This window comes from Dermacentor albipictus, chromosome 1 (genome assembly GCF_038994185.2).
Source record: "Dermacentor albipictus isolate Rhodes 1998 colony chromosome 1, USDA_Dalb.pri_finalv2, whole genome shotgun sequence".
Taxonomy (NCBI): domain Eukaryota; kingdom Metazoa; phylum Arthropoda; class Arachnida; order Ixodida; family Ixodidae; genus Dermacentor; species Dermacentor albipictus.
Window position 1 is genome coordinate 131133084 of NC_091821.1, and position 25436 is coordinate 131158519.

General features: G+C 46.2%; 1 protein-coding gene across 1 annotated transcript; it reads right to left on the reverse strand.

Annotated features, from left to right (window-relative positions):
* Window positions 1-4005: 4005 nt before the first annotated feature.
* Window positions 4006-25199, reverse strand: LOC135896834 (CKLF-like MARVEL transmembrane domain-containing protein 8). The gene is made up of 5 exons (XM_065425315.1): window positions 24985-25199; window positions 18058-18261; window positions 14893-14991; window positions 11646-11789; window positions 4006-4150 (listed from the first exon to the last, which is right to left on the reverse strand). The coding sequence occupies exons 1-4, from the start codon at window positions 25105-25107 to the stop codon at window positions 11718-11720; spliced, it is 498 nt and encodes a 165-aa protein (XP_065281387.1). The 5' UTR covers window positions 25108-25199; the 3' UTR covers window positions 4006-4150; window positions 11646-11717.
* Between the last annotated feature and the right edge of the window lie 237 nt (window positions 25200-25436).

A 25436-nucleotide genomic window follows, 5' to 3' on the forward strand; every position in this document is an offset into this window, starting at 1 on the left:
CCCTTCTCCCTTCTCCCAGTGTAGGGTAGCCAACCAGACTATTGAGTGGTTAAAATCCCTGTCTTCCTGTATTCTCCTCTCTCTCTGTCTCTCTCTCTATGCGCTGAGTGAGAACAAAGAAGTTATCATACAGACGTCTACCAATTTTGAAATCATTCTGAAGTTCTCCCAACATGCTATTTTGTTATGACAATGCTTGCAGTTTTCTGCAAGAGCAACAACCATGCAGTCCCTCTCGCGGCAGCTTAGGCCATCATTAGAGACCGGATTAAGGGGAAAAAGCCCATTTGTTCGTGGCCCACTAAGGCCCCACCCCTTTTGGCGTATAAGCACATCCATAAAGTGGGTTCAGAAATGGCTTAGGGCCAAACAATGAAACGTTCCTTTCCTTTGAGCGCTTCCTAACCTTACGTGAGGCCTCCTTACAGCGAAGGACGGATTGAGGAAGCAAGCATACTCTGAAAGCTCCCTTCACCCGTCCTCACGTAAGGAGCGGTTGCCGCCACGCCTGGGTTCGAGATTATCTCTTAAAAGCTTTAGGCGAACACCCGAACACCACTATTCAATAAAAAAGGTTGTATCGTCGCACAATCTTTAAGTTGATGAGCTAATATAGAGAAGCGTGGACGCTTTTTTTCTAGTTTTGTTTACTAAACTTAAAGAAGTAGCGCATTACAGTGCGAAACTTGATGTGCTCCAGCAACGCTGGCACACCGGCGTCGTGCAACGCCTAGCAACGCCTAGGAACGCTTCCATGCCGCACGCGTGACTGAAACGAACGTGCCTGGCAAAACGCTCGCGCTTCTCCGAAGGTGGGCGACAGCGCGCATGCGCAAGCAAACGTCGCGTGGTTAAGCAGTGAGGCGAAGCGCTCGTTCAGGGCCAGGAGCGGCGTGAGGACGCATGAAGGTAGCTTGGCCCAAACAATAAAACGTTCCTTTCCTTCGAGCGCTTCCTAACCTTACGTGAGGCCTCCTTACAGCGAAGGCCTGATGGAGGAAGCAAGCGTACTCTGAAAGCTCCCTTCACCCGTCCTTACCTAAGGAGCGGTTGCCGCGTGCCTGGGTTCGAGATTATCTCTTCAAATCTTTCCGCGAGCACCATTATTATATTAAAAATGTTTATCGTCGCGCAATCTTTAAATTGAATAGCTAATATAGAGAAGCGTGGATGCTTTCTTCTAGTTTTGTTTACTAAAGTTTTAAAGAAGTTGCGCATTACAGTGCAAAACTTGATGTGCTCCAGCAACGCTGGCACGCCGGCGTCTTGCAACGCCTAGCAACGCCTAACAATGCTTTCATGCCGCACGCGTGACTGAAACGAACATGCCTGGCAAGACGTACCGTGCTCGCGCTTCTCTGCAGGTGGGCGACAGTGCGCATGCGCAAGCGAATGCCACGTGGTTAAGCAGTGAGGTGAAGCGCTCGTTCAGGGCCAGGAGCGGCGTAAGGAAGCACCAAGGAAGCCTTCACCGAGGGCCCCTCAGTAAGGAAGCTTTCAGAGTGACATAAGGTAGCCTCACCGCAATGAAGGCTTCCTTAGTGAGGTAAGGAAGATTTCATTGTTTGGCTCCTTATGCTGAGGAAGTACCAAGGAAGCCTTCACCGAGGGCACCTCAGTAAGGAAGCTTTCAGAGTGACATAAGGTAGCCTCACTACAATGAAGGCTTCCTTACTGAGGTAAGGAAGATTTCATTCTCTGGCTCTTAGTACTGAATTAACATTGCCTATCAATCTCTGCATGTGTACTTTGCGTCTGTATATGTACGCCTACTTTCGCTTTTAGCACCTGGATGTGCTTCTTAGGGCACTCTTTTTGTTTCGAAAGCAAGTTTGGTCACTTCTTTAAGACCTGCAGCAGCAATGGCAGACGCTGTTACGAATGGTAATGCACCTAGCAATGTGGCCTAGAAAATAAGCGCTTTAGTTGTCGACGTTAGCTGAGCTGTTGAGCGCCTTTCACCATATGCCTGACACTTATAAGCGGTACCAGAGGAAAATATGACTAAATGTATTATTCTTCTGCAATACGCACGCTACTCCACGTTTGTTACACTGCAGGTAGGGACTTGAGAGTAACGCGGTCTTGTTTTTCAGCACCTCCGCTGCTCTTGTAGTTGGACAGACATGCTTTGCCGATTGGTGGCTCATCCAAGCTCTGCTATAGATGAACCACGAGCTTCACTCCTCACTGCACCCTCCCCTGCTTTTTAATGCGAAAGCATTACGCGAAAATACGGCGTTGTCTGCGGCGTGACGGAATGATGGTACCAAGAATGGCCGATGGCGAAGAGTAAAACGACATCAAGAAGTACTCGAATTGACGTCAAAGATTTCAGGGAGGTTTCTGTAAACAAAGTGTATTATTGCCTTTCAAAGGAAAATTGGGCAAATTTCCATCCTGGTGGGAATCGAACCCAGCCCTCGAGAGTGTGAGACAAGCACGCTTCCCCGGCGCCACTGTGGTCCCACGGTTCCGGTTGACCAAATGTGCACCTAGTGCTTGCGTCATTGCACACGTCACGTCGCAGCCATCTGGCTGACTGAAGGTTGGCGTAGTGTGTGCGTGGTTGGGCGCGTGACGGCGCAGCCGCTGGGTAGGAGGTGGCGCCTCGCCACGAGTGTATAAAATGAGCGTATAAAATGAGCGTGTAAAATGAGCGTGTAAAATGAGCGTGTAAAACAAAAAGTATTAATGTCTAACTGAATGCCGCTGAGCGGTCCTTCGAGTTATGAAATCCTCGCGGGCAAGCGAGCGCGTTGAGACTCTTGGCGCGTTTTCACTTGACTTTACCGAGGCGCAGTTAAAACTAAGGCAAGAGCTTGCGTGGACCAGGAACGCGCGGAAAAAAAATTCCCCCAAAGCGACTATAATGCTTTCGCATTCCCACACTCAAGCAGTCTTAATTGTCTGCCCAATTTTTTTTTATTATATGCAAGGAGGTACATACTTTCTTGCACCAATGAGTGATAAAAAGAGAAACACCTTGCGAAAAATAATCATAGTGATATACAAGAAAAGCGCATAAGGAAGAGCTGTGAACAATTGACGAGTAGTGACGTAGCTATCAAACCATATGCACCCTAACGCAATTTTATTGCACCCCATGTGTGTCACAGCAGCTGCCGAAAGTGTTTGTGCAAAGTTTGAGTCAGTCTAAGGTATGAAAGATGGACTTATTTTTTTGCTGAGAGAAATTTTGAAGTTTCATGTTTTTGGAGTTTTATGTTTTCGTGCGTAAGGGACGATGTTTTGAACATCGTCCCTTACGCTATCTCTCGAAATTCACCGCAGTGTATCAGCGTAACTAAATGGGTAGCATTAAAAAAAAGTTGATTGCTTTTCTTTCTGATTACTGTAGTACCGTTCTTGAGGAATAAGTTACAAACAATATCGCCACATTGGCACCGCAAGTGAAGGTCACCTCACACTGGTGGATAATAATAAGGACAACATCGTGTTGAAAATTTTGTATGTTAGGCAACCACTTTCTTCAGCATGTTAACAACGACGACCACAATAGAAAACGATCACAGCGTTTGTTTACCTTCTCTTGTTCCCTACCTAGTCAGTACACTGAAACATACTTCTGTTGGTCGAGAGAGGTGAGATGTCTAATGGGAACAGGAAACGTTTACCTGACCGCAGTCCCGGCATGCTGCTCTACGTGTGACGTGCAAGCTGAAATGGCACAAGCAACAAGCACGAATACACAAACACATCACTAACACGTCTGCACACAAAAGTATATACTATTAAAACATGACCACCGTTAACAAAAAAAAAAAGAGCTAAGCGCGAGATAGCGGGTTCGATTTCCGAGGTCACGGCGGCCGCATTTCGATGGTGGCGAAATTCAAGAGCGCTTCTGCACCGTGCATCGGGTGCTCGTTAAAGAGCCCCAGGTTGTCAAAATTAACATGCAGTACCTCATTACGGCGCGCCTCAATCAGATCGTGGTTTTAGCACGTGATAACCCAGGATTTAATTTTTCTTAATGCCTCATTGGACGAAAAACAGCAACGCGCGCTCTTTATTTCATATATAGCGCTGAAATACACAGGTAAAGACTCCAGTTTCATCATACTGTCGTAGCCGGTTATCTTGCAGTCCTACGGCAGAACTCTCCGGGTGTTCGGTATTCCAATGTCTGGAAGGAATAGGGAAAAAAGACGAAACAAAAACAAGATAGCGTCACGTGACACGGTCAGAATACAGTGTCGAGGAAAGATAGCAATAATTAAATTGTCGGCAAGTGTAGTTAAATCATATCAGAGAAGAACACATGGAGAAACTACCACGCATTTCTAATTGCTCTCAGCAAAAAAGTGATTGATATGTTTGAAATATCTAACTTCACAGAAGACCCATAGGGGGGTGACAGCGGGGGGGGGGGGTGACAGAGGAGGGGGGTGACAGAAGACCCATAGGTCTTCTGTCCCCCCCCCCTTCCAAGGGTGTAGCCTGCGGAAAGAGGGGTGTCTTCAGACGTATATGACACCCCCCCCCCCCCCCCATGACCCCTTGCACCCGGGGCCCACGGCCCCCAGGTCCCCCCTGTTGCTACGCCACTGTTCGTTAGTGCCCAAGCTTTCCACCAAAAATGAAGTGGGCACGAGAAGGGATTACTCTAGGCAATGAAATATATGTGAATATAAGAACGCCGGAGTGTTAGCTTTTTAAGTACGAATTAAACTGACATAGGTGCACAATTACATAATCCTAGAAATACATAAGTGTACCAGGAACCTTAATCCCGAGAAGGAAATTTACAGAAGAATAAAAATGCTTTGGAGTGCCTGTGGCAGGCATTACCAAATCCTGACTGGGAGCTTAATAACACTTGTTGAATAGGAAAGTGTACAATCATTGCATTCCACCGGTGCCAACATACAGGTTATAGACTTGGAGATAGGCAAAGAAGCTCGACAACAAGTTAAGGACTGTACAAATAGCGATGGAACGAAACATGCAAGGCGTAACGTTTACAGACAGGAACAGTGCGCTGTGGATCAGAGAGCAAATGGGGTAGCCCATATCCTAGTCGACATTAAGAGAAAAAAAAAATGGAGCGGGGCAGGCCGTGTAATGCCTAGGGCAGATAGCCGATGGGCCATTACAGTTGCAGAATCGGTGCCAAGGGAAGGGGGACACGCAGTCGATGACAGCAGAAAACTAGCTGGGGTGATGAAATTACGAAATTTGCAGGCGCAAGTTGGAACCGGTTGGTGCAGGACAGGGGTAATTGGAGATCGCAGGGAGCGGCCTTCGTCCTGCAGTGGACATAAACAATAGGATGATGATGATGATGATGATGATGAAGCATACAATTGCTTTCAACAAACATGAGCTACATTTTATTTAACGGCGCGGAAACGGACATAGCACAGAGGACATGACACACAGAAGGCTGTTTTGTCTGTGGGGTTTCTGTTTTCTCGGCGTTAAACAGAGCGTACTGTACAGTAAACCACACCAGCTTGTCCAGCAATAATTCCATCTAAGTGCGCTACGTGCATCGACTGCGGGGAGCTTTTTTGCGATCGCTACAAAAGGTAGAGCAACAATGACGCTTCCAAGTAAGGGTATGAGAATAGTAATTTTCGAGACCTAATCGAAACGAATTGAATAATGCGAGAAGGAATCTAATATAACATCGAATACTTTTCGAGTGGGCGCGGCAGGGGCACAGCGACAATGCCGCTCACGAATCCTTTCCTGTTTTTCGTTCAGGCCGTGCTCTTCATCTGCCCGACACCCCCAGCCATCGAGACATGCTTCGGCCTTTCTGCGGCTGAGACGACGGAATACTGTATCTTCAGGCCTACCAGTCCACAGAGATGCGATATCAGTGACATGCTCCCGGACATGCGCACATGGGCACCGTTACTTGCCGGATTTTCCTCGCCGTCATCGGTTACGTCAGAGTTTTGGCAGCATAAAGGTCCGGCCACTTCGCGGATTCCGGCCAGTGGGCGCGGCAGGGGCACAGCGACAATGCCGCTCACGAATCCTTTCCTGTTTTTCGTTCAGGTGAGAGACTATCGCCTAACGTATACCTATCGCAGTGACAATGTTTGCCTCTTGCTTCTGGCGTGCCCACGGTCTTTGAGTGATATGCTTACTGCGATTTACCATTGCTTTGTGAATCTACTGCCTACCTGTGGTGACGTAGAGACTAACCCGGGACCGTCTACTGCAGAGATGCTTCAGACCCTAATTGATGATGTTCGTGAACTTAAACACACTGTGCAAGCTACTAACAGCAAGGTTAACGAAACAAGTATTAAGCTGTTTTCAATTGACAAGAAGCTTGACGATATTTCTGCTACGGTGACTAATTACACGAGCAAGGTTGACGAGCTTCAGTCAGAAGTCGAAAAACTGGCTTTGAAAGTAGACGACTTGGAGAATAGGAGTAGAAGGGAGAACTTGATTGTATATGGCATAAAAGAATCGACCGAAGAAAATTGGCAATCCCTCGAACAAGTCGTGACTAAAAACATTCTGACTGACACTCTAAAGGTTCCAAACGTGGCTATCGAGCGTATTCACAGGATTGGCCGCCCAGCCGAGGGCAGATGCCGACCCGTCATATTCAAACTTGTGGATGGCAGAGATAAGGCCAATATTTTGAAGAATTGTAACAAACTGAGAGGCACAGCCTATAGCATATCGGAAGATTTCTCCCCGCGCGTACAAACAATCCGAAAGAAGCTCTGGGCTGCTGCTGCTGAACACAGGAAGAAAGGTGCCAAGGTCGTGCTGTCATTCGACAAAATCAAAATTAATGGTAAACTGTTCCAATGGGACGACACTCATGATAAAATAGTCCCGCTAGCTTCACAATGACGGCCTAACTTCGGAAACAAGAGTCCGCTTAAGAGCCGCAATTATATCACAGAGACACAGTTCAAAGCGAGTTCTCTGTTCTGAACATTAATGCCCGTAGCATCCGGAATAAAACAGAAGACTTCGAAGGTCTTCTTTTAACGTATGAGCCTGATGTTGCAGTGCTCACCGAAACGTGGCTCCATGATAACATATCCGATAAGGATGTGATACCTCATTCGCACGAAATTATCCGCCATGACCGCAGTTCTAGAGGGGGTGGGGTAGCCATTGTGATAAAGAAAGGAACAGATTACACGCTTGTACCACACCATACTAGCATAGAAATGGTCTGGATCCGACTTCATACTTGCAAACACAGCATCTTTATTGGCGCCGTTTATAGGCCACCAAATTCAGATCTAGGTATGCTCGAGACGCTGTATGACTTTTTGAATGAGCACAAAAAGCGATATTCACATGTCATTTTATGTGGTGATTTTAACTTGCCAAAAATCAACTGGGAATCTTTGAGCGTCTCATCTTCATGCCGGCATTCTGATTTGCTACTCGATATTGCCTTTTCTTTTAATTTGAAGCAGGTTGTGGCTGAACCATCGCGAGTTACTGCTACCACGGGCTCACTTCTAGACCTTGTGTTTGTGTCTGATGCTATTGAAAGGCTGGGTTTCACGGTTAATATTATGCCTGGTATATCCGACCACGATTTAGTGCTTTTCAAAACCAATATGGCACGACCAATCACACGCCAATCAACAAAACAATTTTACGATTTCAATAACGCTGAAGACGAGAGTATTTTAGACCTTCTTGAACAAGAATACGACAATTTTTTTGCAAGGTACAGTGAAGGCCACACAAGTCCGAATGAATTGTGGTTGAACTTTAAACGTACGGTACATATGTGTATTCATCGGTACGTCCCGCTGAAGAAAAAGAAAATTCATAGCCACAGCCCATGGATTACACGAGAAATAATTCACCTAAAACGTCGCGTAAGCAGACTTTCCCGTAACATTTCGAGGGCTGCACACAGTACTGTGGCGTCACTTCGTAGAGAGCTAAGAAATCAAATACGACAATCAAAATTCCAATTCATTAACGTAAAACTACACAACTTCCTCATTAATGACCCGCGAAAATTCTGGACTTATCTAGCCCAAAAAAAGGACCCCATACACAAATTGACAATAAATGACGTGGACGTTAGTGACGGACAACAAATAGCGGCAACGTTCAACGACTATTTTTCTTCTGTGTTCCTGCGGGGTGGTGGTCCGTCTACCAATTTCAGATCAACCAGCTTCCAGGTACCCGATCTTACCATAGGCGAAGAAGGCATTTTTTCCGCCCTTCTACACCTGAATACAAAGAAATCATCTGGACCAGATGATATTCCGAACACGTTTCTTTCCAGATACGCGGAATGGTGTTCAAAATTCCTCTTTATTATATTCCGTACTAGTCTACGAGAGGGTGACGTTCCCAGGGATTGGAAGCTGGCTAAGGTTATTCCTGTGCACAAATCTGGTACAAAACTCCATGTCGCTAATTACAGGCCAATTAGCTTGTTGTGCACCGCAGGTAAAGTGATGGAACACTTTGTTTTCAAACACATCGCCTCATCCTTGGAAGACAATAACTTTTTTTCTGAAGCTCAACATGGATTTCGTCGCGGGTTATCTACTGTGACACAGCTAATTCACACTACCAATGATTTCTGTAAAGCCCTTGACAAAGCAGGACAAATAGATGCCATTTTTCTGGACTTTGAAAAAGCCTTCGACCGCGTACTGCATAGTAAACTTCTGCTAAAACTTAGACACATCTTACAGAATCAACAAATTTTACAGTGGCTTGATTCATACCTATCTCACCGGCAACAGTACGTCCAGATATCCAGTTCAAGCTCACCCATCGCTCCAGTATTTTCAGGAGTGCCACAGGGCTCAGTCCTTGGGCCGCTTCTTTTTCTTATATAATTAAATGACCTAAAACTTGACTCTCCTGTGCGGGCCCGTTTTTTCGCAGATGACTGCGTAATTTATCACACAATTCTCACCGAAGGTGACCAGCTCGTTCTAAATAACTACTTGTGTGCTGTTAGTAATTGGTGCCAAAACTGGTCGATGACATTAAATGTCACGAAATGCAAACAAATGACCTTAACCCGAAAGAAAGATCCACGGAAGTATTCGTACAAAATTAATAGCGCTCCTCTAGAACCAGTAGAACAATTTAAGTATCTTGGCGTAACGATCAGCTCTAACCTCAGTTGGAGCCCCCACATTAAAAACATGGTTTCAGTAGCATCCAAAAGACTATGGCTAATAAGACACCGGTTAAAACATGCAACCACTAAAACGAAACTTGTAGCTTATACTTCGCTCGTGCGTCCCCTACTGGAATATGCTGACGTGATCTGGGATCCGCACACTAAAACAAATGTAAAAAGTATCGAGGGGGTTCAGAGAAAGGCACTGCGATTTATACACAACGCCTACGGAAGACAGGTATCGATATCTGATCTTCTTAGCCGCTCCGGTCTTCCTACCTTGGAATCTCGTCGAAAAATGCACCGTCTGAAGATGCTATTTGCAATAATTAATAATCATACTAAATTAGACTTCCACACTTACATGCAGTACAACAGAACCCGACAGACTCGACACAAACACGACAAAACAATTATAATGCCTCAGTGCAGAACCAACACATACAAGCTGTCGTTCTTTCCAAGAACGATAGCAGACTGGAACAAGTTGCCCTACGATGTGGCCACCTTATCATCACCCGATGCATTTTTTTCAGCAGTCAGTTCTAGCCAATAACCTTTGTGAGCTCGGTTTTTTTTTCTTTTTTTTTTGGATTTGAATGTAACGCGTTTGCATCTTGTTTTGTTTGCTTTGCTTCGCAGTGCCTATGTGGTTCTGTCTTATCTGTTACTGTTGTTTTCTTGATGGACCGTTAATATGAAAAGCGTCATGTACCCACTCCTGCCCTGGCTACCAAAAGGCGGCCGGCAGTATTGAATAAATAAAAATAAATAAAATAAATAAATATTTATCGAATAACGAACTGCTGTTTTCACCATTAAAATAAAACTATTTTCACTTCCTATAGGGTGTTCACAACTAAGGCAAGTTACTTTCAATATATCGCACGTTATGAAGCGTTGTTTACTACAAATACAAACGGAGCATTAGGAGCAAATAAACAGTTTATTCGCGTACTCAGTACTCATTCGTGAGTGCGAATGATAACGGGTAAGCAGGAAAACTTCGGCTCCCCCTGCGACGTAACGTGCTGCACTAGGTAAATTCTCATATTTTATGGCTACTATGGCCACCGAAACGAAATTTGTGACGCTTTTGCTGCAAGTTTGTGCTTGTTGGCACACAGTTGGCGATTTCAAATACTCGAAATCAATTCGAAAAATATTCGTATTTGCATAGTGACTATTCAGTTTGAAGACCGACTCGAATAGGGCAATATTCGTTTCGTTACTCTAAAGCTATATACATACGCACAACCTTACTTCCAAATTAATTGCGCTACTTGAAATCATTCTTCGGTAAGTGCAAGCTTCATAAAACCCACGTAACTATTCTCCTACTACACGCGCAGTATAAATGAATCCATGTATGTCTTGGTAGGAACTAAAATATTCTGGTGAACTCTCTTTCCTTTTGCCTTCTTCTGTCTTTCCTTCCCTCGTCTCCTTTTCTCCATGCTGTGTGCACGCGTGTATGTGCGTGTACGAGTGCGCGCGCGCGTTTTCCCTATTTTGGCCACAGAAATACAGAGTTTTAAGTTCAGCCCTTTAGAAATTTCACGTTGGAACTTTTGAAAAGGCTTTCAAAAATGGTCTCCTGAATTAAGATGTTAAAGATGTCAAGAGATCTGATTATTATGAGGCTTTGCGACAACTGCAATAAAAAATCATGAGCCATTCCGCTCTCTGAATGTGGATGACCAGCGAAGCTATGTAGCACACGAGAAGAAGGTGATACAGAGTTTTGAACAAAGGTGCGAACACATTTATTGTCTTGATCCGTGGTCATCGTGACCGAAGGTACGCGCACACTTTTATTTCTTTACATACGCGTTCGTTCATGTTGCACATTGGTTATATACATTCGTGTTTTAATTTCGCGATATATTGAGGCAAACAATTTAAGACCGAAATCACTGCACCGACTGTCAGTGGGCCAGTGCCGTCAGCGCCTTCGCCGAGGGAGGGGCAGTATGGGAACGCTGACGTCACGAGCGGCAACGGAGCCAGCTGTGGAAGACGACGGCGACGAGCGCGTTCGCGCGGTTACGCCAAGGGACGCCGACGAATCATGCGGTAGAAGACAACGAACGCGCGAGCAGTGGCACGAGCCATTGCTGATGATAGTTTTTGCTCCCACAGATTTGTTGACGGACACGAAAAATGCACGGAACCCTAGCAATAAACACCTTCGCGTTAATGTTAATAACGCAAGTTCTACGAAAAACGCTGAGGCACACGCAATCAAATAAACTCATACTGATGTATTCCGATCGGGAAGCCGGGACCTCAACCGCTGCCAAAGCTTCCACTTTATCTACTGCGCGTATAGCTTCTTCGCGCACAAATATATTCATTTGCTGTAAACTTCTGACGCCCGCGTACAGGGAAAGCAATAGGCAAGCTATAAAAAGTGCACCTTTACTTTTCCTCAAATTGATTAGGGGGTCTTATGACGTAATGAGTCATTTAAGGCATGAATGCTTTTGTCTATGGTATGACTGGGCAAAATACTTACCTACGTAACCACAAACTTCAAGTGAAGAGGCAGTGTGTAGAAATTGAATGTTTGGTCGCCTCAGACGCGAAATCACTTTTTCCTTTTTATGTAGACGAGGACAGCGTGCAGGCCGTGAAGAACTGCGCTGATTATGGCGAACACCTGCAGAGTACAGAACACGGAAAGGGAACCCTCAAAACAGCGGGAAATTTGCGAAATAGTAAGGGCTTCAATAGTATGGGCTATGCTTCAAACTATGCAATGTAGGAGTCAATGGCTTCTTCGACTGTGCTACAACAACGTTATGAACAAGTGAAAGATAAATAATTTAACAAATTCTTAGTGAGCGCTGAAGACGTTCACTTTTTACGATCAGAGGGGATCAACTTATACTATATCTGCAAGGTGGAGTGAAACGCGCATTGTCCCGAGCCTAAATCTACAAAGCTTAAAAGGCAAGCCTCACAACTAATGTTCGGCGGCCAGCCAACGCAATAAGGATACTTCCATCACTTTAAGCAATACGTGCATACAATGATAGCAATGACCTATTGCCCGAAGCAAATAGGTAACCTATCGGCTGTCAAGGGACCCATCTCCATGTTGACTCTTTCACAGAGATGGCGCTGCAGGCGCGTCAGTATGCTACGTATTTGCTTATCTGCGATCCAAATTGTTGCCACCAGATATGCCGTAGCCATCCGTCCTTAGATACACCACTGACATTGAGTGCTCTTTGAACGAAGGACAGCTGCTGGGAGGCGCGCCAGGTCCTGCGTGAAATGATGCTGGGCACGTCCAATGATTGACCATGGTAATGCCGCCGGAATAATACGGACATGAATATATAAAATTACGTGCACTGGCGTCAATGTATAGACTCATAACTTGTATAAAAGCTGTAGCTAACCAAGTCAGGCCACTAGAGTTTTCTTGCGGACGCATTAAATTGCCTATCTTCGCTATCATAAGCATCAAGCGCGCTGCAATTCTTAGGCGCTGGCGATACAGATTCACAATTCGCGACTGGTCTTTTTATAGAGTGCGCTTATATTTGAGGCGCTTATATGGTCATCACATAACGGACCCTCAGCTGTCGCTGTCCGTGTTCGCTGCGATACGCATACAAATCAGCTTTTTTATCCCAGAAGCGGTTTTTGTCGAGGTCTCGAGTAGCGCGGATGCAGCATAAATTACGTCATCGCTTGACATAGTGGCACCTGACTTGCCTAAGCGTGTCCGCTTCAGGTAGAACCGGTAACCTATCATTATAACCCGTTTGCCGTCTTCACGGGAAGTGAATGTTGCTGCAGACTTTCGCTACACTTTATTTCACCTCGCCAGCAAAGTTCGGACGTTAGCTCGGCGGCCTTTTGAGATTGGTACTCGATATCGTGAGATGAATGCCTAGTCTATGGTCCCACACAGACAGCTCGCGATGTCACTGCAAGAAAACGGTTGCGCAATCTGTCACCGCTACGGTAGAACACGGTGAAACCCGCCGCGCGGTCTCGCCATGTGTCACGCCGCGCGATGACACATGGCACCACAATTTCGTTGCAGAGGAAATGGAATCTTTTGAATCACGCCGGCTTCAGGCCACATACGCCAGCATATATGCTCTGCTCGCTCGTGTACGGACGCGTCAAGTCAGTTTCATTAATTTTCGTGACTCCTTAACTTATCGGCGCCAGGTACCCCCTGTCGGGTCCTGCCTGGGAGACGCCCGCTGCGCGCTGACGCGCGTCCTGCAGGCCCTTTAATAAAGTTTATCCAATACAAATCCTTAATGAATCATACAGGTGTGAGCTCCTCGTATCTTAACTTTATGCTTCAGTGAAGTTTGTACAACCAAGTCAACGGGGCTCGCAACTTTTGCGGTAAGCCACTTCGGTTCAGCAATCAAATATACATAAAATATTAAGCATTTTTTTTACGTGATAGTGGTTTAATACACTCGTTGTCAGACATTAAAATCCACTGGTTTCATCTGCATTCGCTTAACAGTCGCACTCTATGCGCCCGCGGATGCGTCCCGTGCGAACGAACGAACGATGCAGCAACTCATCGCGCTGAATACAAGTTAAAGCTCACACCTGTACGTAAAAACGATGCATTCGGTTCCTGCATTCAAAGTTTCATCTCTGTAACTCCTTCTCATCTGCCTTTCGCGACAGTTTTAAAGATCGCCCGCAGGCCCACAAGCGCGGGTGAACTTTTAGAAGATGGCACTGCTACACGAATTGCTGTATATGAAGGCGGCGAGGACATGACAAGAAATAGAAGTGCCAAAACTAAACTTGATAGCTGACGCTGCAAAATAAGTGTCACCGCGCATATACAACAGACTTGTACACGTTGCAGAAAAAAAAAAGGGTAACCAATTACAATTACTTCATTCAAAAGTGTAATTTATTACAGTTACCAGTTACTGCCCAAGGAAAGTAACTGAGGAATTACTCAATCGATTGCTTCTACGTTACTTTCCTCTGTACTTTCATTAACATTGCACAGATACAGTGAAGCGGACGAGCTGGCATAGCACTTTCAATGCGTCTTTGTGCCACCCTTAATTCACCACATTATCTTCACGAACAATTGCTCTCCAAAATGTTCGTCGGTCACCTTCCCTCGTTTTCTTGTGGAGTCATCAGGCAGCCAGACACCGAAAACTCGCTCGATGCGCGCGCTGGAATGAAGGGTGGTGCTGTAATGCACGAACTCCATGCGCTGAAGACTGTGATTATTCAATGCCGCGATGCTGTTGTTAGGGTCATGTGTGACGCGTAGCGCATCAATGTTGCTGTGGCTTGGAGGAGGCGCTTCCGGTATGACCAGTGAAAAGCATAAAAAATCATGCGCGTGTGATTTCCTGGCGATAACCTATACGAAGTCATGGCCGTCGCTATCGAGGCAGCGCCGGTGATTCGTCGGCGGCCTTGCTAGCGCGTTACAAGATGAGGAGCCTCGGATTGGCCTATCGGAATGTGCGCATTCGTCAGCCTGCTGCGTGGCACGTCCGCCTGGCCATTCTACTGTAGTTCCAACCGAATTCAAGTTCTCAAAGCTGCGTCGCCTGTTGTAAATAAATCAACTGGTCACATGTAATTATCTGCAGTAAAAGGTAACTCAATTACAGCGAGCGATACCCAGTAAAAAACAATCGATCAATTACAAAACTACAAAAAGGTAATTGATTACAAGAAATTAAATACGCGTAATTCTTCACGAGCTAGTTATCAGCACCAATAGTGCGGAAGCTCACCCCAGCTGCGGTTGCCACGCTCTGACCAGCTTCCAGGGCCAGTAGCGAGATGCCGCCGCTGAAGTAGAAGACGAGTCCGAAGGCTTCCAGCAGAACGTACTGCATGCGGAATGCGACAGCGATTTTAGCGTGAGCCATGCTTGCCATGTTATCGCAAGTTCGAGGATGCACAGCGCAACGGTCACAACAGGGACAAAAAAGGAGACACGGGTGAGCGCTGTGCGTGTCTCCTTTTTTTTTTGTCCCTGTTCTCACCGTTGCGCTGTGCACCCTCCAAGATGCCTCACCAACTAGCCCAAGCAAGCGCTTTGCTCAGTTTTCGCAAGGGTGCATTAATAGCGGCTCCCACACGTATAGCGGTCTAGCGGAGACCGCCTCGCGCGCTGTTGTCCCGCCCCGTGTATTGTAAACAACTCGGTTCTTGCCGACGCTGCTCGCCATTCGACGAAGAGCCTCGACAAGCAGCGATAAGACATCCACAACTGTACCGGACTCAGATTCATGGAGTCCGTGGCAATCCAAGCATATTGAGGCTGCATGCCCCTATGCACGAGGCGAGCAAGATGACTGCGAATTTCCCCTTTGCGTGTGCAGAAAGGCAATGCCACTATACATTTTCTTTTGCTTAGGTATGCTTTTCGATGTTTCTCTTCTGTCTTTATTTTTCTCTTTTTTTGCCTGCAGAGGACGCGGCTCGTCTCAGGTAGGAAAACAAGCTGATCATCGACGTTGATAATTAGTCTACCGGAGTCAATACATGTCTGAATTCTGAGAAACACGGGGATGTTTTGCGAGAGGTGGGCGGCCAACAAGGCGCGTACGTTAGTCTTCCGGAGTCGACAGATGCTTGAATTCCGAGAAATACGGGGCAACAGCAAAGTGCCACTGAGCCAAAGTGACTCGAGCGGCCAGTCGCACGGCAATTTTGCATGTATTTGCGGGCTTCTTTCATGCTTGGAAATACACTTTTATGTAGCAGGTATTAAGCTGCCGAACACTGTATCGGGAGTTTTTTTATGTTGCTCTACAATTTGGCATTTACATTTTTCATCTAGCTATAGATATTCGAGAACATGTTTAGTTACTTAAGACTAAAAATGTAATTAGGCGGAGAGCAAAAATAAGCTGAATATCTCCAAGCGATGGTAAAACTATTACCTTGCTTATGTGCAGCAACGTGGCATTTGAATACCTTTAAAGTTCCATTCAAGTTACGTACAGCACCCGGTATACTGTACAAAGTATGTATTTCGCACTTGATGTGCCCCACTTAATTGGGCGACATCCAAGAGCGGCGCTAGTTAAAGTCAGTGGAGTACCAACTAATTTTCGCGTGGATGTGGGGCGTAAGTCATCTCTCTCTCTCTGTATATATATATATATATATTATATTACAATGTTATTGATGTTATAATATTAATATTATATTATGATATGATACAATATTATTGTATCAGATCATGTATCACTCATTTCCCACCCTACTAAAATCCCGACCAGGGATTGTACTATTTATGAATAAATGATGAGACGCTCGCTCATATTATCTGTGTCTGCCCGCGATATAGTGCCCAGAGACAAGTGCTGTGCAGGGTATTGGACCAGTTGGACAATCGTCCACTATCAGAATTCAAAGCTTTAGGTCAGTACTCCCTCAGGAGGCAAGCTAAAGGCATTACTCCCGGTACGCTAAAGGCATTACTCCCGTTATTAAGGTTCCTGCGGTCTGCGGGGCTTGACGATAGACTGTAAGAACGCCGCCCCCTACCGCTCTGCAGTGTACGCGGTTTGGTCATGCTCGTCTCTATTTCTTTCTATCTCCCCCTTCCGCTCTCCTCCTCTTTTTATCCCCCTTCACCCTTCCCCCCGTGCAGGGTAGCCGATCGGAACTGCCTCTGGTTAACCTCCCTTCCTCTCTATGCATCCTTTTATTTCTCTTCTTAAAGGAAACGGGACTCATTGAAAAACAATAGAATGCGCAAACTGATGATTTCTTTTTTATTATTATTTTTTATTATTTATTATATTTAACCTTCTCTTGTTTTCTTATCTTTTCTGGCGCTCACTACATCCCTCTGTGCAGGGTAGCCAACCGTACGCTTAATCTGGTTAACCTCTCTGCCTTTCACCTTTTGCTTTCATTTCTTCCTTGCGCCGACTAAACTAAATATAAAGGAAAAAGAAATCTTGCGCCACGCCAACGAATCTTAAATGATTATCTGGTTAGGCAAGCACTTGAACAAAAGCCCCTCTCCCCTGGTTCACGGCAACGGCCACATTTAAAAAAGCTTTAAGTGTGCCGCAGCTGAGCCACCTGCGTGGCGATTTTTCATTAGCTTCAGTGCCGTTGTGCTGCCGTTGTACGTGAGTGTCGAAAAGCCCGAGTAAGCAGAAAATGGGGCGGCGTTTCCTGTATTTTATGTACGCTCGAACATTCCGGCTTTAATTCGAATGTGAATACAAAAGTCCATGTTATTCGATTTGCATTCGATTACAGAATTCACTGTTACAGCTTGTTGAATGTTCGTTTCTGTTCGAATTTAAGGGTCAATACTTCTTGCAGTCGGCATGGAGAAAGACAAATTGGCGCCCATTGCCCAGCAAACGCGTCAAGTGGAGCAAAGTGCCACTCAATTTCCATTCGCTCAGTATAAGGATGCCTCATCTTAAGACAGCTTACGAATTTGCTTCCTCAATTCAGGCAAATCAGTTTATTATTTGGAGATTCTGGCCAATTTTGCATTCCTTTAAAACGATGCGCCGTGATGTATATTATTCCACTTTGCTCTGTTACCGAACACGGCCCCCTCTACATGCATCTGGTTCCGTTCCCCTGTTTCAGTAGTGTCACAGTGACAGTGTACCAGATGCCAGATTTCCCCTGATTTCAATTCTTTCTCATTTACAACCTCTTCAGTTCACTCGACATACAATTCTGAAAGGCATTACATGTATCGAATGATGCAATAAGCCTTTCTTTTGAATCAACCGGACACTATACAACCTCTATAAATGAGAAAGCATTCGGTATTTGATTCAACATTTGAGGGTTTCTTTCTCGAATTCCATCCAATTCACATGAGAAAATTTCGCTATTCAAACAACATTTTCTACTTCTTTTCTTTTCGGTACACAGTGCAAGGCACCTGTGACGCGGAGACTTACGAACAGAGTGCTGGTCACGTTGATTCCCGTGTTTGAGAGCAGCGAAGAGACGAGCACAAGCAGCGACACGAACCAGTACAGGAACGACACGAAGATGACGTAGATGATGCTGGGCTCAGGCTCGACCCTAACCACGAGTTTGGACAGCTGGTACACGTAGACGCGGCTGCTGTATGCCAGTGCGAACGTCAGGATGCCCGTCACCTGCGAGGAGTGTGCCATACGGCCGCTTCGTGAGTGCTCTGTCACGCTCCGCTATACCGGCAAGCTAGGCCTGGCGCTATACACGTTGAAAGTAATTTGTGCAGGATTTTTTTTTTTCGCTCACATCGCTAACCCATTTGGTCTGTGGTGGGATAGCACCTATGGCGTTTGTCGTGCGGTCTGCTTTTATACGAGGCGATCATGTTTAAGTTTTACGGAATTATTTAAGGTCACTTGTTGCAGATACCATGATTCTAGTCCTTGAGATGGATTACTCAGAGAGGTGCAGGTTGCTTGCACGAGAAATGAAAATACATTTTCAGCTTATTAAAAAACTGCACTAATTAACTAAATCAATTACTTTACCGCACATATTGCAATTTACGAATTGTAGCCGGTGTGCTTGCAAGGCGTATCCACTTGGAAATAATTTGCAGAACGACAGCAGTTAGGAGATAAGCGCCATCACAGTCGACGTAAAAATGCGCTGCTGCTCGATTTACTTTTTTAACAAAACGCGCTTTCATCCAATGAGGCGCCAAATTATCTCCAACGCCCGTGTATTTCGTCCCACACTTTGAGAAATAATACCTCTAAACTAGTGTTACCCTGGCATTTAATTTCAAGTGAATACGCCTTGCAATGTCACCGGCTACAATTCGTAAATTTCGAAATGTCCCGTTTAACTAGTTGAATATGTGCTTAGATTGCTCGTGCTAGCCATGTCCACCTCATCGAATAATCCAGCCCAAGGACAAGAATTATGCTACTTGCCACAGGCCGTCTATATATATATATATATATATATATATATATATATATATATATATATATATATATATTCGGGAAATGTTAAAAACGCTAGGGCCGTACGGCGCTAATTTAGGCCGGAGGCGAAGCGGTACTGATCGTAGAGCTCGCTCAAGGAAGAACATGCGGCGGCAAAAGCCGTAACGCGACACTCTGAAACCTCCCAATGGCTTGAATGCATTCTATCGCCTTCTTTCATCCATGGTTTACTTGCGAGAAAATAAAAATTTACTCCGGGGGCCGGGCGCGCTTAAATGCGATAAGTCAATAAGCAAAGAAGACCAGTCAGTTAAAAAAAAAAATCCTTTCGTCCGCTTTAATGCCCAGCACCGGAATAAATTGAGGAGCTGAGCTTTTGCCACTTGTGGTGTACTATTGTGGCCGCCGATGTAGCAGTGCGCAATTACGTTTGATTTTTGAGAGCGATTACACAAGGGGTGTCAATATATAATCATTTCATCGGGATTTAGTTCCCACGCTATATACCTTCGATGCTGTTCTGTACTCTGTATGGTGTACCAATCTACGCTCTCTTTATGTTCCCTAGCGAGCGGAGGAAACAGCTTTTAACAACTGAAATTTATTGAAAAAAAAAAAAGATTCCACCCTTTCAAGTATTAAACGCACGCGCTTACAGCGGCAAACCAAAATGTTTTTTTTTTAAACAGAACATATGAAAGACAGTTATAAGGTGAAGACAAACATACGTTAAAGCTCTATGGGGATATCACTTGCGAACACCTGTGACAGCATGCTCTTCACGTAAAAAAAAAAGAAAAGACCAGTAGGGAAACTGCACATTGCCTGTTCAGATACGATAATTCTTTGTCCATCAGATGCACTGAAGACCCACTGAGCCATGCATCAGTGAGGGCTCTGATTCGTATCGACTGAATGTTCTAGTGATGTTGTGCGCGATTCGCGTCGTTCTCCCGAGTCAAGGGCGCCCCGCTCTCCGCACCATATTCTCCGGCGTCGAGAATTCCCAGATTCATAAGGGCACGGGTAAAGGAAAAGAGCGCGTAGGAAACGCACTGTTTATTCAGAGCGAAAGAAAAAGAAAGCACTAGTAAAACTCACGGTCTCGAAAGAAAAAAGAAGTCCATCTCGTTTTCTTCAATCATATCCGGGTACTGCGTAGGTTACCTTCAACGGCGTAAACACCCGTTAAGGCTAGAATACATGGAGCGAATATGCGACGAATCGTCGGCGTTCGACGCCCGGCGGCGTACGCGCGACGCGCGGCGGCGGAGAAATCGTCGTTCGCCGCCGATCCAGCTGGCGCAGAAAAATTCGTCGGGCGTCGGCGATACCGGAAGCGGCAAACGAGCGGCGCCCCAAAGCGAGCCAATCAGGTCTCACTATCCGCCCCGACTTCCGACCTGGCTTCCCCGCTTGTCCGTGTATCCCGATTCCGCTCTATCGTTCACGCTGGTCTCCCGCTTTTCGTGTTCGTGGTATCCAAAGAGGCGAGGCTGGAATTTTACGACAAATTAATTTCGGCTATTCAGAAGCGTGCCATCCTGTGGGACATTTCTAAACAAAATTTTACGCGTTTTTAGAGTGTTCCGCAATTCAAAAACAAGACTAATTGTCCTTAAAGTATTTTTTTTTGTCATGTGTTTCACTACAGCGCTTTTGCCTCATCTAGCCACACTGATAACAACGCCGCGGCTCGCCGGCGGCGGCCGCCGTGTCTTCGCTCCATGTAGCGCAGCCCGACGAACATACGGTGTCGCGCCGCGGCTGATTTTCTGCCGCCCGAACATCGTCGTGAAAGTTCGCTCCATGTATTCTGGCCTTTATGCGTCGCCGATAGCCCGCGCAGAGAGTTTTCCTGAAACCCTGCTCGACCGTTGCGGAACGAGTCACACGTAGCGATGTGCCGTTTCCTTCTCACCGTCTCCCTTTCGTTCATTTCTTTGTCAACACTGACGCTCCGTTTTACCGAATTAGATAGTGGTAGAAAATATCTGCCTCTTCTTGGCAATCGTGTCTCGATGACGCTATACGAGGTTTCCTGGCACAAGGAGCCAATGAGGGCCAAAATTGTGTCCTCTAGCCATATGTTACTTGTCTATAGGGCGTATATATACTTCGTCTGTAAGCCGTGACGCCAATAACGTTACACGAAATAGATAAATTAAGTTAAGCTATAGATCGGCATATGCCACTTCCAGAATACGAAAACGCTCGCTTCTACATGAACCCAGGCTCGGTAAGCCCCGCACAAAAGACGAAGTAGAATGGCGACAGTCGGCTTCAGATTAACCCGCACCAGATCAGTGCAAAGCCGCGGATTTTGCCAGTGCCTGCTTCCAGACACGTAACCACCTATCAATTAAATACATTGATTTTTGAAATCATCAAGGACACGATCTGGCAAACTGTTTTGCAGCTTAACAGCACAAAAAATAGCCCCACGGAGCCTGTGCCATCACTGTGATGCCACCGCAGGTCGGCGAAATTCGAGAAAAGCAAGTTTGGTCTTCATTTGCTCTATTAGCAATCGATGGCTTTCAGTCGAGTTTTGAAAGTTTAAAATTTAGTGCCTTTATGTCTTCAGTCTCTCTCTTTAAGAACAGAGTGACTGTTGTGGGTGTGCTTACGGCATGTTTATCGTCATGAAAGCGTTCTCTGCGTAGCGAAGTTATCCGTTACTTGCGGCCGGTCGGAACAGCACTCGAAAACTCCAGAGTTCGGCGCGCCTTATAGCTTCGCCCGAGTTTGAGCTACGGTAGTTGCTGAACTATGATAGCGGGGAACGCGCGAACGGAACGGTTAAGAATACTCCTGAACAAAACTACATACACGCCAGCCCGAGCGCTCGGGCGCGCCTCTTACTCGCTGTGAACACGCAGAACAGTGTACTCCAACTTTGAAGCGCCGCTGCAGCGCTATTGGCCAGTTAGCGCCAGTCAGCCAAAGCCATGTTAGCCAGCGCCACGCACTCGCCCTCTACCGCATTTTGCGCTGTTCGAAGTGAAGAAAAGCAGCAATAGTTCGCCCGTAAATTGAGCAGTCAGTTATTGACACTGTTTATGCGGGCAGATAATCTCAGTCTTTCGAATTTCGGGGCAAAAGTTAGTTTGACAAATTGCTAGTATTTCGCCGAACATAAGCCCACCGGACTTTTTTGCGATGGCCTATACGGGACGAACGGTAATATAGGCATTGCGATGATTTTGTGATGTAAGGAATTATGGGTAATAAACTACATGGAAGAAGCAAAGTTCATCGAAGGGAAAAATTGCCCTGCGCCCTATACTGTAGCACGAAGCTATGAAGGAAACCCATACAGGTTTCTAAGAAAGAAAGCTGCTCATTTGAAAAATTCGTCCTTGTCTGGTGGATGGAACCCGGAAGCAATGGGACGGTCGCTCTATACCATCTGAGCTAACCAGAAGGCTAGCAGATTTTAGACCGAGGGCGAACTAGTCGACAACTCGAACTACTGAGTATGACAAATCAGTTCTGCGGGATCTCGCAACGTGAAATAACGTTCATAAAAGGAAAAACAATGTATTCCACCATCTGAGAAACCCGCAAGGGTTTCCTTTGTAGCTTGTCCCGTCGAAGGTATTCCAACATGCGGTTTGTGTTGTTCAGGGTAGAGGCGGGTTGAAAATCGAATTTTTGTTCAAAAATTTTTTTAACATTTCAATCTCAAAATTACGCTTCAGCATTCTGTTACATAGGTAAAATAATCAAGGCGTTTGTCCAATCAGAAGACTACGAAAATATGATTCTAAGTGAGGCATGGTTCATTTTTCTACTCATAATCAACAGGCGAGAGTCGCAACCACACGTTTTTTTCCAGATTATGAGCTTTCCTGGTGTAAACACAAGCGAGTAGTAACCCTAGCTGAGTTGACACCAGCCCGTCCTACACGTTCGGCCATATGCTTAGGCGAAGGCTGCATGCTGCCTACACATGAGACAAGCGAGAAGCTGTTTTTTCGCTGTATTCAGGGCAAACACCAAACTGCCGCTGAGACTTTTAATACAAAGATTTGGTTGCTGTGCCCCAAAACAATATTTACATCACGCGCTGTTGTGCAGGCAACCATTTCTATAGCCATACTGCGGTTCAACAGAGGCCACAAAGGTCACAAAGGCTTTGAGAAGGTTCTGCAGCTAGAGTCGGTAGCCCTTCGAGCTCGGGAGTTGATTGCTCTGAGCAACTGCAGAGACCAGAGAAGACCAGACAAGAACATAAAAAAATATTTGGAACACAGGCAGCTGAAGCTGAATCTCGTCACTGCAGCGTAGTAAAAGAAGCCCGACTGTAGGAGGAAGCTCGCGAGGGTCCCAAGGGTAGCACCTACCTGGGTACCCTCGAGGTACCACGTACCTCGAGGGTACCACCTGGAAAGGCATGGTCTGCATCCCAGCAATTTTCATGCAAATTAATAATCCGCACTGGTAATGAACGTGTTTACAAGCTCTCAACTGCGTCTTTCTCTTTCTCAATATTACGCCGTTTTTCTTTTACTATATAACTATTTGTGGATAAACATTTCTGTACTTTATGTGACTGAATCTGGAACATATCTTGCATGCGCATAATGCAACTCTTTCTTTCATTGTAAGTTGCAATAATTTGCGTCACGTGAATTTTAGGATACCAATCATCAATGTTCTCCATAACTATAGCGAATATAAAAAATAAATAAATAATAAAACAAAAATAACATAATTTTATGTTTATTTGCAACCACGTACTTGTTTCTAAGCATTGATCTGGTATCAAGCCTAAACCTTCCACAACAAACATTACTTTTCCCACTTTCAGGAAGCAGACAAGCAGACAAAATATGGAGAAAATAAAGTGGTATGCAAAAACTAGGAGAGTAAACTCTATATGATGCATGATTTCCACTCAATAAGCTTCATTATTAAGGAAAATGAATCTCTGAGGCGTGTCTCCCTTAATTATTAGTTTGATATAGGGTACGCAAGATAATGTTGTAGTTATGTTAAGCCAGGGTAACGGTGGGAGGATGCAGGATTAGCAGTGGCATAATTCACATGTTCTGCAGGCAAGATTGACCCAAAAGTAACCCTATCGTAGGGAGCGTGGTAATTAATTGTGGAATGTTGTTTATTGGAATCAGTGCTCGAAGTAATTGCTAAATAAGGCAGTAGGGAACGGACGTATTTCCCGCACTAACATGAGATCGTGTTAATGCGAAAGACAGTCTGTGGTCACAGCTGTATCTTCACTTTACCAGTTTTTTTCTAACACCATGTCATTATAACGCGTTGGTTGTCACTGCAGATCACAGTGCGTCCAGTAAATTTCGTAAAACATTCGTCAACTAAGACGTGAATCTGGTTGAAGTGCATGCACAGAGGACAGCACACGTTTTCATAGCTGGCGGACAACAGATGACATTTAGCGAAATTTCGTTGAAGAGGAAACGACAGAACGAGTAACTGAGAACGTGCAGTCACACCGCGCCGTCTCTGAGCAGATGCGCCAAGCACCGGCGCAGCTGCGCGGAGAGAGCGAGGTGGATGTCTCGGCGAGAGGGGGGAGTCGATATATCGATTCCCATTGCGTCTGCTCGCAGCGGCGTGCTTCGAGCAACACGTATACCGACGGTGTGACGCACGCCGCGCGCGCCTTCTCCATCTCGCCCCGTAACGCGGGAAACACAGGGGCACCGCAGAGGACCGCCGCGGTATATCGCGACGTGACGGCGATTCGTCCCCTGAATTGGAAGCCGTCGATGCAGGCGCTAAATTCGCGCGGTGAATCGGGCCAAGATGGAGCAGGCCGCAACCGGTGAATGAGCAGCTTTGGGTGCGGCCGGAGGCGCCGTGTTTCTCGAGTTATTTTTCCAGCCTCCCGCGCCGCAGCACGTTAGCGCGGAAAGGCATGCGGCGATGCATGGAGGTGTTACTTGCGATTTCGGCGATGGTCAGAATTCCGCACGGCGAGTTGAGGAACGATAGGGAGAGCGCGAAGGAGAACGACGGCAAGTCGTCGTCGGCACCGGCAAACCAGACGTCAAGCCGGGGCAGCCCCATGATGATTCGCGTGTGCCCCGCGGCGCGGCGTCTGCCGTCGGCCTCTTCGGGTGAGCGCGGCGCCAGCGCCGTTTCTTCCGGCCGCGGGTGGTTCGAGCGGTGGGCAGGGAGGGGGGGCGGACGGCGCGCCTGCTTGCCTTCAAACGGGCGCACGCCCACGCGCCTGTCGTAAGCGCCCGCGCATCCGTCGCCGGGCGCTTGTTTTCCTAACGCGCCGCCGGGCCCGCAGCGCTTATCGTGCTCCGTCAGGCGCGAAGATATTTTCGTTCGTGCAGCATTCCTGAGCGAGCCCTTCGGCACGACCGAGCGAGTCACATACTGGGGCTTCG